Below are 14182 nucleotides of genomic sequence, written 5' to 3'. Positions count from 1 at the left end.
TATTTATTTTATAATCTATTTTTATACATGTGAATGCTGCCTAATTAAATCCCAACCTTTATTGTATTATGTGGCAACAAACAAAGCTGAATCACTAACCATCACATTGGAATTGGTCAAAATTTTCTGAACTTTGAAATTTCCATTAATGTTTTTAGTAAAATTTTGATTTTGGGGGAAAAAGAAGCAGCAGCAGAAAACAAAAAAGACTGAAGATTTTGTAAAATTTTGTTGCTGTGTTTTTTTACCAGCACTGCTGAAACTTTTTTCCTTCCTAAACAGCTTCAAGGAAGTAAGTAAAGGAAGCAGCTGCATTTTACATCATGTTTTTAAAATGTTTCATTTTATCCCCCGGTAGCCTTTATGATAAGAATCCAGCTACCATTAGCATATCTCAAATTTTAGTCAAGTTACAGGATGAAAGACATAAACTAAAAACATTGTTTAACAGTTGTATTCCTAGCACAAAAAGGTAGCACTGAATATTGTGAGTTACCTTACCAATAAAGAAGGAAAAACACACCACAAGAAGAGTTAAAAATAACAACTTGCCAGTAGGAAGCGAAGAAATGAAGCAAATAGCAGCCAGTCACAAAATGGTTGCTTTAGTGCTGCAGCTGCTTGACTCTGCCAAATTTAAAAACTGGCTCTCAGAAAGACATGGGAGGGGGAGGGAAGGTTCTTAAAGATATGCAAGGCAACTCTACTCTAAAAGAGTAAGTGAAGACCAAACATAAAAGATGAGACTCCTGGGGGTGGGGGGAGTGCTTTATGTCTCTCACTGATATTTTTTAAAACAACAACATAGGGCACAATGTATGAAACTCTTTCCCCAATGACACCATCAGTCTTTTGTAGATGAAAACTATGGATCTCAAACAGTCAGTGGATGGCTCACTTGGGGACATGTGTCATTGTTGTGAAGGTGTGAGTAGTCACTTCCCTCACCCCACCACAAAACAAAAAATACCCCAACAGACAAAAACAAAACATAGAAAAAACCTGTTTGCCTGTCTTAGGCAAGGTACCATTCAAAGCCTTAGATAGTGTCACTTTTCTTCATGCAGGTCAAAAAGGTAGAATCTGCCTAAGGGTAAAATAAGTTATTCATTAGAAAAGTCCTTAGAAAACCTGTTTCTGATCAGATGTTGAGAAAACAGACTTAGCATCTGGAGTAATACAGGCTGTTTCCATGATCTTCACCTCTGAGGCTACATCTAGACTGCAGGCTTCTTTTGGTAGAAGCTTTTTTCAGAAGTGAACTTCCAAAAAGCTTCTTCTGAAAGAGAATGTCCACACACAAAAGCGCATTGAAAAAGCGATGTGCTTTTTTGAAAGAGAGTGTCCAGACTGATTGGACTCTCTTTCACATATAAGGCCACCCAGAACCAGGTCAGGCAGGGCTTTAGGTCACCAGTTGCTTCCGAGTGCTGGTGCCAGAGCCTTGCAGAGACACGCGCTTAAAGGGACCCCCCCTTGGACAGCCATTTCTCTGCTTCTGCTGTGTGCCTGCCTATCTCTTTGAGCAAAGCTCACACAGTGCCTGCTGTGCTGGCCCTGTTTTTGTGGACCCCACAGCTTTTCTCTTTGTGGATGCCACGGCTTTTCTCCGGAGCTGCACATAGGCATACAATGGCCCCACATGGCCATTCTACAGTTTCTGCAGCACTTTGTGCCAGCTGCCTTCCTGGTCCTGCACGAGCTCAACTTCGAGCTCATTCTAGGGACTCTCTCCCTGAGTGTGGGAGTTACACTCTAGCAACCGGACCCCACAGTGGAGAGGCATTTCTGGAGGCTCAACACCAATTTGGACTGGTGGGGCCAGCTGGTCATGGAGCGGTGGGGCAACCAGCAGTGGCTCCAAAACTTCCACATGCAGAAGCCCACCTTTTTGGAGCTATGTGCCTGGCTCGCCCCCCGTCCTCCGGAGACGTGACACCCACCTGTGGCCCACCATTCCCCTAGAGCAGTGTTTCCCTAATGGTGCTCTGCAGAACCCTGGGTTCCGCGAAGTGGAACTCAGGGTTCTGTGAAAAAGTTCTGCTCCCCTGCCCTCCGCAGAACCCGTAGGCAGCTGCCATTGGGGCTTTGCTGGTGAGGACGGGCTTCTGGGAGCACGCAGCTATGGCCGCTCCACCACCCATTGCGGCTGCCCCACCCTTGCGCACGGTGCGGCCCCTCCTTACTCCACAGGATTGTCCTGTTCTGGTGCCTTGCAGCCTCCTCCTCCTTGTGTGCAGGCGGCAGGTTTTACAGCGGCTGCTGCTGCCGAACGAAGGAGGGATGGCCGGGGCCAAGAAGCCGCTCTCGGATTGTGGCATTTTAAAACTGCTGCCTGCGTGGAACCTGGCTCGGGGCGCACTCGGGCTCTGCTGCCCATCGTGTGCTGTTGCTCTCTCTCCCCGGCCTCCCTCCCCAGCCTGCTGGGGAAGTGGCAGAGTTTGATCTATCGGGGAAGGTCAGGGTTTCTACTTGCCCTTGCTTCCGTCCTGCCAGTGGGAAGCATGACCTGGTGCTGCAGCTGCGCTGGGTTCCCCACTGCATGGGCGGGGGAGGAATGGTCTCCCTCCCTTCCCCTAGGAATAAGAGCATGCTGCCTGGAGGCTTTGATTGCTGCAGCAGGGTGCCAAGCCAGGAAAGCGTCCCCCCTCATGCCCAGACCCTGCACCCATATCCCCCTCACTCCCTTCCCCCCATCCAAAAACCCACATTCCCAGCTTGCTCTGACACCCTGTCCCAAGACCCCTCTTGTACCCTTCCTTCTGGCCAGGTACCCTGCCCCAAGGATAATAATAATGAACAAATGCTAAATAAGGTCATGAGATCAACATTTAGTTTGAGTATAAAACTTCCCCCCAAAATCTTAAAAACCTAGGTTTTGGGGCTAAAAATCCGCTGACAGCACCCAAGTAATGGTAAAAAAAAACAGGGAAGAGATCAATTGGGAAATCTCAACCCTAAAGTAAAACCAGGACACAAAAATTAACCAAAACCAGGTTAATAAAAAAAGAAAGAACTTTTATTACAATACTCCTGTTACAAGCATGGTTGGGTTGCCTGGATGACAAGAGCCACCAACTAATAAACTCATGGGGAATTTTCCCCTGGGGAACAAAACTTAGTTACAAAAGAGAGGAAAATCCATTTCTAAATGCACAGATATCAGATTCCCATTCCCAAACCATAAAACAATAAAACGGATTTATCTAAACTTTATCCTACTTACAGATAGTGAGGAGTCTTCTTGGAGAGAGACATGATGTCTGTCTCCCTCAGTATCTGGAGAGAAACTACCAAGGGACAAAGGAGGGAAAACCCCCAAAATTCCTTTGTCCCAGTTTGAAATTCCTATGTACATTTCTATTGGCCGACTCTACCTGGCTTAGGTATAGTAGCCCCTTAGTCCCCAGGCTGCTGGCCATCTCTCATGATCATGACAGCATCCAGGAGGCCCTGAGGGAGAGGTTCTCTCATGTACCCCAGTAACTCTCCCCAGGGCCTCCCTAATAGGGGGCCTCTGGTTTGCTGCCCTATCCCTTCCCCACCACAACCACTCCCTTCGCCCCTTCCCTGACCTCTCAATAAAAACATCTGTGTTGTTTCCAACAAAACAAAGTCTGTAATTATATTACATTGTTAAAAGGTGTGTAGGGGAGAGGGGCTCATAACCTGGAGGGGGGAAGCTAGATGTGCCACCTCAGGTGTGAGGACCTTGTCAGAGCTGGGGATGGGTGGGTCTGGAAAAATCATGGGGTTAGTCAGGAGCGGAGCTGGAGAGAAGTTGGGGAGGGAGAAAGGGCATTTCTTGGAGAGGGGGCATGGGCATTGCTTGAGGAAGGGGCATTGGCATCACTTGGGGATGGAGCAGAGATATCGCATGGGGGGCAGGTGGAGGGGGAATGGTCATAGGAAGGGGGGGCAGGAGGGTAGAAGCCAGGAGCAGCGGCATCAGGCAGGTGTGCCATCACGCGCAGTATCTCTGTTTTCTTCACATTGGACCCTGCGACCATGGAAGGCCAGATGCCTGCCTTGGCCCTAGCTGCAGGCACAAGCTAAAAACTAATAAATTTATAGTTGGAGACCAGACCAGTTCATCTGTAGGTCAGTTTGCTCAAAATAGATATTAGTCTTAGAAGAATGTATTGTTAGTGTTTATACTCAGTGAAATGTTGAAAGTTGCTGTATACCTTAAACTCACTTTCAATGTTTGTATTCCATGCAATAAGAAAATATGTAACTTTTGCTTTATAACTATGAAAATATTTGCTCCGAACTTGTGAACGTAGGCATAGGAATGGTCCCCTCTATCCTTAAGGTGTATCTACACAGCAGGTCTTAACTAGAAATAAGCTTCGCAAATTGAGATATGTCAATTGTGTGGCTTATTTCGAAATAGCTTATTTCAAAATTGGGAGCATCTACACAGCACTTATTTTAAAATAGAGCACTCTTCCTCCTACTTCCCTTACTCCTTGTACAATGAGGTTTACAGGAGTTGGAGTAAGAAGTCTTCCAGCTTGACAGTATGTTGACATTATTTTGAAATAACTGCCTGCTGTATAGATGCAGACTAAGTTATTTCAAAATAACGCTAGTTATTGTGTAGACATACCCATACAGAAGGACTATCAATATCAAATGGGTCATCAAGGATCATTCCATAACAAAGATGGGCTAACACCTGGGAAATGCTATGTGCAAGCAAACTTGTACTTTGGCTTGGAATCTGAATGAAAGAAGGAACCCCAAGAAAAGTTTCCATCTTTTTGGCTATTTGAACTCTGAAGGACGATAGACTCTGAGGCTTTGTCTACACTACCATGTTTTGTCACCAAAAACTGCCTTTTGGTGACAAAACAGTGAGAGCATTCACACTGCAATGCAACTTTTGCTGGGAGAAATACCAAGCTTTGGAGACAAAAACTTCCAAGAGACATTTACGAGTGACTTTTTTCTTTTCCTCTCCCTTTATTGTCGATGAAGAGCCAAGGCAGGCTCTGCTGATTGTTGACAAAACTGGCTTCCCCCAATAACCACAATGCTTGCCCTGATGACTGTGTTCAGCATTTTGTGATCTCTGCTGCCCTGCTGGAATGTGCCCCTCCCCTCTCAAAGCTGTGGGACCTTTCTGATAGCTGAGTGTGCTGTTCCATTTGGGGAACAAAGAGCAAATCTTTGGAGTGCTCCTTTGCTGCCCAGTACTTGGAACACAGCAGAAGGCAGACTGCTAATGCAGGAGAAAGGGGACAGATGCTGTGCAATTTTGATATTCCTCAACACGGAGGGCTCACAGAACTACTCAGGATGCCATACCCGGCAGCTGAGAATGCTGTGGGAGAACTCTCAGGGAACCCGAAGATGCGCAGTGATCAGCTCTGCCTTCCCACAACATGGAACTGTGGGATACATTCCCACAGTGCACTGCTCAAACTGTCGATGATGATGTCCCCAGTGTAGACATAATCGGTTGACAGAGGGAGCAAGTGTGAACACCCTCTGGAGAATTTTGTTTTGTTGTGTCGGCATAAGTATTGTCAACAAAATTTGGTAGTGTAGACATAGCCTCAGCCAAAGATCCCTGCAGCTGCTTCCTGAGTCCACACTGCAAGACACTTCAAATTGACAGATTATCCTGTCACTTTGAGGAGTAAGATGCTAACTCATTTGTGTGTATATGTTATTTTGCTTTAATCTGTAAATAGCTCTCATTTTGTTGTCCTAGGGAATGAACCTTTAGATAGTTTATTACAGGAAAGGCTACAAGTGCTGTCTTTGGTGTAAGATCTAGGTCACAATTTGATGTGGGGTAAGTGAGTGGTCTCTTGGGACTGGAAGCAATCTGAATGTGGTGTGATTTTTGGTGGAAGTGACCATTTATCTATGTCCAGTTTGTCCAGGTGGCAAAATAGACTGGAGAGTCTGAAGGTAGTGGTAGGACTACTGTTATTGGTTTGGTGAAATCTAATTATAGAACACACCACCACTTCGGGGTGTATGTCCTTGTTTTGAGAACAGTGAGCCATTGCAGACAGTGTGACAGACCCAGTTCAAGAAAGCATCCATATCACTCAGGCTATTACTCAATTGTGTGCTTACAATTAGGCGTGGGCTTAAGTCTCACTCATGTTAATAGTACTGAAAAGGGATGTACGTAAGCTCGTGCTTAAATGATGTCCTGAATCTGCAACACTGGTTCTATCTGTTATTGGTACTCGACAGGTGCATTTTAGTATAAGGAGACTAGAAACGAAGGCTTATTCTTCATCTTAAGTTTAGCATATAGAATCTGTTTTAGGATGAATGCCCATTTACAATATCACATATATAACTGACAAAATCTTGTTTAGTTAAAAGTCTTCATTCAACTTCCATTGGCAAACACATCTCTACTCACCAAACTTCTCTGAATATTATTTTTGGATTACATTATTAGGAAATCCAGTCTTTAAATTTAAAAAAGGAACCGACATATTTTACTCAGAGGTTGACTATAAGGTTTTATTGTATTTGTAGAATAAATTCCATGACATGACTAATAAAATATTTGTAATCCCTGCCAGTGGAATTCTGCTCAGGTGTTCATTGCATTCATTACCAAACTTGATAACCAACAATCAAAATAGGCAACATTTTAAGTCATCTATTTAATGCCCAGAACAACAACCCAGGATTAGAACAATTTTATTAATCTTAACAATAAAGTACTATATATAACATGCTCTAGCTAAATAGGAATATACTCGAGAATGGAAAGAGTTGAGAACTTCAGGATTAAGTGAAAATCCACAAGAAGCTTCCTACAACATTCATATATGGCTTAATACTGTATATTTCTAGTAGTAAAAATACACCTAGATAGCTATGCATGAATATGATATCCATGTTTGTTTATATTTTTCTTTCATAATTTATTTGTGAAGAGCAGAACCAGGAAATGTAAAACTAAGTTTTATTTTCTAGAGATAGCCTCTTTTCTTTGTTTGTTTTATATTTTTTTCTAGCTCTTAAGGTCATGAATTACAGTCAATCTTAGTTCTAAAGTCAGATTAACCTTCACAGGTGACTGCAGGTAGCAATTGTAGTGCAGACTTTTCCACGGCAGATCTTCACTTGGAATGCTGGCCCAATAATGCAAGCCTACTGAAATATACCCTTTGTGATTTCTCCTTCTCTAAATGGGAAAAGGCAATAAACAAACATGTCTAGATGCACTGTAAGGCTGAAACTTGCTACAAATTCCTGAACTGAGTGGCAGTGCCAAGTCATGAATCCCCTGTACCTATAAATTATAATCCCCAGAGAAAAGGCCCCTTTGCTAACCAGTAAGGCTAGAATTTTGAAGTAATCCTGTTAGGACAGGAATAAAATACTGAGAACAGCATGAAGGGAGCTATGCGTACAACTCCTGTGATAGATAATGGGTGCTGTTCATATAATTCCCCTTTAACAATCTTGTTTCTATGAACATCTGTCACCATCATAATTCATTTTCACTCTTAGGGGCAGATTTCTCTCTGTGAGAAGCAACACTAACATTTCAGCTCAAGACAAAGGCAAGATTACATTGTAACTGAAGAGACTTAGGGTGTGTCTAGACTACAGGGTTTTGTCAACAAAACTATACCTGTGTCTACACTGCCACTGAGTTCTGTTGACATAGCGTTGATGGAACTCAGCAGTTTTGTCGACGGCTGTAAACCTCATTCTACGAGAATAATGCCTTTTGTTGACACAGTTCTGTTGACAGAAGGCGTTATTGCATCTACACTGTCCTTTGCATCTAATGGCTTGCTTTGTCGACAGAACTGGTAGTCTAGATGCTCTTTGTCGACTAAAGCTTTGTCAACAGTATGTGTCGACAAAAATTCTGTCAACAAAAGCCTGTAGTCTAGACGTACTCTTAAATTTTACTGAAAGAATTAGGCATGTGTATTGCAAACCTGACACTGTGTTCTGAGGCTAATACAAGCTAGTTTTGTATCTGAAAGTGCCTTAACAAATGAGAAATTAATCTGTCTTGCTTAAAGGTAATGATAAACTGTAAAAACATTCAAAACATAGCAAAAAGTAAATGTTACTGGACTATGTTCTGGAATTACTGGAACCAAAGTGACAACTTTAAACACACATAATATGTTACACATAAGAATGAAAGCACAAATGTACAGTAAATAAGTTTATTTATACACCAAGAGCATAATATGTACACATAGGGGCTTCTGTGCTCCTAGAACACTAAGCAGTAACTCCTGTGGCATACCATCTTAAAGCAGTTTTATTATACAATAGTTTCAATACAGTGGGTGCAGAGAATACACACATTAACACTAAGCTGATATTCATATACATTTACTCTTGAAATGTACAAATATAAGAAACAAAGGCCATAAATGTAAGTGTATCTATACCACCAAGACCTCCTCTTTTATATAAATATGCACAAGTCCATTATCTAATGGTAATTTGCTGTCTTTCCTGCTGCACTTTAATTTCAACGAATTGGCCATTTCCATCTCCCAGGCACTGAATGCAAAGTCTTTGACAAACTGCCACACCACTTCCACTGATTCAACTCAGTGCGCTCCAACCATTGGAGTCTTCGGATTCAAAAATTAAAAAGTATAAATAACACAAATTTGTGGACATTTTTCACAAGTTCTTTGCAACCAATACTGTCAAAGCAGAGGATGCAATGCATCCATATGCAGAAGCATATAGCAGCTTTTGTGCACTTTGCAAAAAAAATATATATAAACAAAAAAGTCTTTACTGACTAGCTCTGTCTGTAGCTAGGAAGATGCTGTGCTGCTTCTGAGCTCTTTCCATTAAATTCTTTTTCTTCTTTCTCTTGTCCTTTGTTTTTGCTGTCCTCCTCCCTAATTGGAAAAAAGCACAAAACAAAACAAAATCATTATGTAAAGGCTTACTTGGCTTATTTGGTTCTTTGGAGAGAATGCAAAAAGAATATTCCAAAAGCTGGTCAGAAAACATGAGGGCTGAAAAAATATGTACTGTGTGGCAATGTTGACACAGAGAACATCTACAATGAAGAAAAACCAGAGGCAGCATGCTTCATACCTCAGGTCAACTGACTTGGGGCTAAAAATAGCAATGAACATGTTCCTGCTTTAGTTGGAGCCCTGGCTCTGAGATCCCCTCTCTGGGGCTATGTCTAGACTGCAGGCTTCTTTCGAAAGAGGCTCTTTCGAAAGAGCCTCTTTCGAAAGAGAGCGTCTAGACTGCACGGAGAAATTTCGAAAAAGCAGCTTGCTTTTTCGAAAGAAAGCATCCAGTGAGTCTGGATGCTCTCTTTTGAAGAAGCCCTATTTACATTGAAGAACGCCTTCTTTCGAAAGAGGAACTTTCGAAAGAAGGCGTTCTTCCTCGTGAAATGAGGTTTACCGCCATCGAAAGAAAAGCCGCGTTCTTTCGAATTAATTTCGAAAGAACGTGGCTTGAGTCTGGACGCAGGGAAAGTTTTTTCGAAAAAAGGCTACTTTTTTCGAAAAACCCCTGAGTCTGGACACAGCCTGGGTCTCAGAGCCCAGGTCCAGCCCAAGAGAGTTACTTTTATCCAAATCAGCTGGCTCTTCAAATTGATCCTGTGACTTTGTTTTTGCAGTGTAGACATACCCAAAACTACTGTGGTAATGTGTCAATAACCAGAATAGCAAATTTTCAAGGTACAGGCAGTCCCCGGGTTACGTACAAGATAGGGACTGTAGGTTTGTTCTTAAGTTGAATTTGTATGTAAGTCGGAACTGGTACATATTGTAGGGGAAACTCTAGCCAAACATTTTTTTTAGTTTTGGATAGCATAGGGAAAGGTTAACTCCCCTCTAATGTTTGTTTTGCTGTCTGTTCCCCTGTTCAGAAGATTTCACATCTATTTCTGTCCCTGTGACAAACTCAGGACTAAAGGAGTAACTCATCAAATACCAAACAGCTCTGCACCATGCTTTGAGCTAATAGCTTTATTTCCACACACCACCCAGGGTTCTAGGAGGAGGGTCCTTTTTTTGCTAACACAATGAGGCCAGCACTTTGTTTGTTTTGGTGGAGTCTTTGTTTGCCCAGGGAGCCCAGCATGTATGGGGGGAGGAGGGGCGGAGAGGCTGCTTTTGTCTGCTGTTCAGCAGCCTGTTGCTCAGGGGAGGGGGCAACCTGTTGCTGGCAGGGGGGGAGGGGGGAGGCGTGCAGGCTGCAAGGCCGCGGAGGGGGGGGGCAGCGGGCGTGGGGAGGCACTTTTCCTCTGCCTGGCAGCTCTGCGGGATCCCTGTCCCTGTGGCCAGCTGCTGCAGACAGAGGCCAGTTGGAGCCGGCCGAAGAGGAGGAGAAGGTGGATTCTAGGACCCAGGTGAGCGAGCCCCATGCTGCTGCGCTCCGGGAGCCCGGCATGTATAGAGGGGAAGAGGGGCAGAGAGGCTGCTTTTGTCTGTTCGGCAGCCTGTTGCTCAGGGGAGGAGGCAGCCTGTTGCTGGCAGGGGGGGGGCAGCGGGCGTGGGGAGGCACTTTTCCTCTGCCCGGCAGCTCTGCGGGACCCCAGTCGGAGCCGGCCCGAGGAGGAGGAGGATCCTAGGACCCAGGTGAGCGAGCCCCGGGAATGCTGCTGCGCATGTGCGGGAGTTGCCTCACCCCGTTCGTATCTAGGGATCCCACGTAAGTCGGATCCACGTAAGTCGGGGACTGCCTGTAGTGCATGAATAAATAAGGACTTCAACTCTTCCAAACTCTTAAGCAAGTGTTTAAGTGAAGTCCTGCTTTCTTCAATCAGGACCTTACACTTGTGCTCAATGTTCTTTTTGGTATGAATCTATTGGGCCTTTGATGGAAGCATACAGGTCCTATTGAGATAATATTATTTGAAGAGTATTAGAGACATTTTTACTGCTGTATATAGTCAGTGGAAAAACTGTAGATTTCAATCTCTAGAGCTGCCAACCCAGCACATTTCGGGAATACAAAATTCACTTAAGAGGATGAGAGTGGAGAAAAGTTAAGATCGCCTATAATATAAAAAACATAAACTATAAGGAGAAAGAATATTCTTTAGCAGAAGAGAAGTTTTCTTAGTGTGATATTGTCTTGCTTTTATAGGGTTTTTTAAATGAAAGCAGACACAATGAAAAGTTATGAAACATTTTCTCCCATTTCATCATAAGAATTTAGATAAAGGGCATTGTTTAAAAAGAAACAAGGGTTATATAAATATATATAACAAGGGTTATATATCCTTGAACATTGCACCATTATATGTAATCATCATTAGGAGTTGATGGGGAGAAGAACACTCATTTTTAATTTTAAAATATAACAGCATTAAGCTAACAAGGGCATAGCTGTGGTCCCATATTAATATAATCAGAGTCTTAGGAGTTTTCTTCTGCTTCTCATTCAAGTCTGGCATTAATTCAATGATGGCATTTTGCCACACTTACATCTAAATTAGGCTTACACAGTAAAGCTCCAGTCCCACAGCCAATCATTAATCGGAGCAGCTTTCAAGTTAGAACTATTTAGTAACACTGTATCTAATGATCAGGCGCATCTAATAAGGTCAGAAAGATGAAACATTTGACAAAAAATGACACTAAAGCAAGGTGATTTCAATTATAAAAATGTCTATATCACATCAATATTTTCTCATGCAATTTTATTGGTTTGATCCAGGGATCATATAAAGTGATGTTTAAACAATTTCATATTGGGTTTTTTCATATTTTACATGTTTAAAATAGTTTTTAAGCCTGAATCTTGGAAAAGTTTATTTATTAACTGGCAAATGGTAGGAAGCAATTTTGAAAGTGGTGATAAAGCTGCTGGTCAGATGAGCAGGGGGTGCACTCCTGCCTTCGTTGGAGTTTTGTGTCTGAAGCTGATCAGTTCATGACTCTTTTATCACTTTCCTGGGACCAGTGCATGCAGCATTCAGCAAAAGGAAGTTTAATATATGGTGACCATCATATTTTATTTTCTTTATGCTCCCTTCCAAATAGAATGCTGTGTGGAGTGTTCAATCAGTATAAGATGTAAACTGAATGCTGAAGCACACTGATAAAATGACCATGAAAGGACTGTATCCACTTATGTCAGCATTCTACCAGTTTACCTTTACAAATCACATTGCTAGTGTGCTATGTGAATATGATACCCGTTGGTAAAGAAGCAATGAAATATAACATACTTCAGTGGTTCGGTATCATAGTATAGTGCAGCAACAAGGACCATTTCAAGTATTTTCAAGGGATTAAGCGAGTCTATTAAAAAAACATGGATTTTGCCAAATACAATGACCATTTCACTGTTTTCCTTTTGGAAACAACACTAGGGCTGAAGTAACTCCTGGGGGCTGGAATGGAGGGGATTGAATCAAGAGAGAGAATGCTTCAGTTCTGGAATGCTTCAGTTTTAAAGCTGCCTTGCCCTTCCTCACACCACACACACTACTGTGCTAACCTAGTGCAAGGGATAGACTTTCTCTTGGCAACATGTCAGTGCTGTGTGCTGTCTGAACACACATAACACCAAAGTCCAAATACAGTTTTGGATGGAGAGCTGTTGGTAATTTAAAAGGCATTCTATACACTAGCAAATCATGCTTGTTTTGTTCCTAGAATGCAACAGAATCTTGGGGTGCATCTACATAACACCCTTACCTCAAAATAAGCTATACAATTTGCAATATGCAAGTTGCGTAGCTTATTTCAAGGTAAATTCAAAATAGCTTATTTTGAAATTTGGCGCTGTCTACATAGCACCAAATTTCGAAATAAAGCGCTATTCCGAAACTTCCCCTAACCCTCCTATAATGAGGTTTACAGGGATGTTGGAATAGCGAGCCCATTATATTTCAATATAACAGGCTTGCTCTCAAGACACAGAATAGCTATTTTGGGATACCTCCAATATCCCAAAATAGCTCTGCAGTATAGACCTAGCCTTGCAGACTTGTGAAAAAAGTACTGAATTAAAAGGCTACCAAGTTCAAGCAAAGTTTCATTACATTCAAATTTATCTTAAAGTATTTACTTTGTCAGCAAATGTATGCTAAGAAGAAGAGAAAGAACTTTCTTACAATTTGCCACAGACTGTTCTATTGCAGAGTATTATGGCTTTGTATATTATGGTAGAGGAAGTAGGTCTATACAAAAGCACAAAATGTCAAATCTCAGCCAATCAGATAGCTTGTGGGCACCAGAAACACATGTAGGAAGAAGGAGGGAAAGACTTTTCCCCCAGGATAGCCAGAGAGAGGTCCTGCCACTGCATTACAGAGGTTTCTTCAACTGTGTGGATGAGGTAACTCTGGTGCAGAAGAAAGATGTGAACTAGCAGTCAATACTCTGGCAGCATCAACCCTCACAAAGCCACACCCATGTCTTGTCCCACCCATTGTATGTTGCTGAGCAAGCATCCCCATAGATCCAAGCCCCTTCCATCAGAGCAGAGTAACACAGGTCTGAGGTTCTTGGGGCTGCTAAAGAGAGGGTTAGATTTTACCCAAGGTCTATTCCATATACAGATTTCCCAGCACACTACCCAGAGAGAATGGCTCAAGGTTGGAATGTGGGCAGACATCATGAAGGGCACACAGGAGAGACGACAAGAGGAATCTGTGAATTCAGGAAACCACATGGACTTTTAGCTCCTGCCCCACCCTGATGAGGGTGAGGAGGAGGAAAAGGAGGTTCATTGTCCCAACCTCTGCTTAGCACCACACTTCAGAGAGGCAGGAACAAGCTGTGCCTCTCTAATTGATGGTTCAGCTCTCCATAAAGGATGCTTCAGCCTGTACCAGGCTCATGGTGAGGAGGCTGGTACAATCCCCCTCAACACTCCTTATACAGCTAGTCTCTAAAATCTACAATGTGGCCCTAAACCTGTCCTCCCAATTTGTGTCCAAGTCATCACTAACCATCTTAGTTTATGGTGTCATTGAATGTGACTGAAAGAGACAATACCTCAGGGTGTGTCTAGACTACAGGGTTTTGTCAACAAAAGTGGACTTTTGTCAACAAAACTATACCTGTGTCTACACTACCGCCAAGTTCTGTTGACAGAACGTCGAAAGAACTGAGCAGTTTTGTCGACGGTGGTAAACCTCATTCTACGAGGAATAATGCCTTTTGTCCAGAGTTCTGTCGACAGAAGGCGTTATTGCATCTACACAGTCCTTTGCGTC

The 14182-nt window shown here is 42.8% G+C and overlaps 1 protein-coding gene across 3 annotated transcripts in view; it reads right to left on the bottom strand.

Moving 5' to 3' along the window:
* Positions 1-8163: 8163 nt before the first annotated feature.
* RSPO2 (R-spondin 2) overlaps positions 8164-14182 on the bottom strand; it is a 184035-nt gene continuing 178016 nt past the window's right edge. For all 3 annotated transcript variants that reach the window (XM_075920218.2, XM_075920219.2, XM_075920220.2), the window contains one exon: positions 8164-8876. In XM_075920218.2, the coding sequence (XP_075776333.1) occupies positions 8767-8876 (110 nt within the window). In that variant the 3' untranslated portion in view covers positions 8164-8766. The remainder of the gene's footprint in view (positions 8877-14182) is intronic.

Source organism: Pelodiscus sinensis, chromosome 2 (assembly GCF_052426305.1).
Source record: "Pelodiscus sinensis isolate ZL-2025 chromosome 2, ASM5242630v1, whole genome shotgun sequence".
In the NCBI taxonomy this organism is placed as follows: domain Eukaryota; kingdom Metazoa; phylum Chordata; order Testudines; family Trionychidae; genus Pelodiscus; species Pelodiscus sinensis.
Note: the sequence above shows the minus strand (reverse complement) of the source record. Positions and strands in the feature narration are given on the sequence as shown.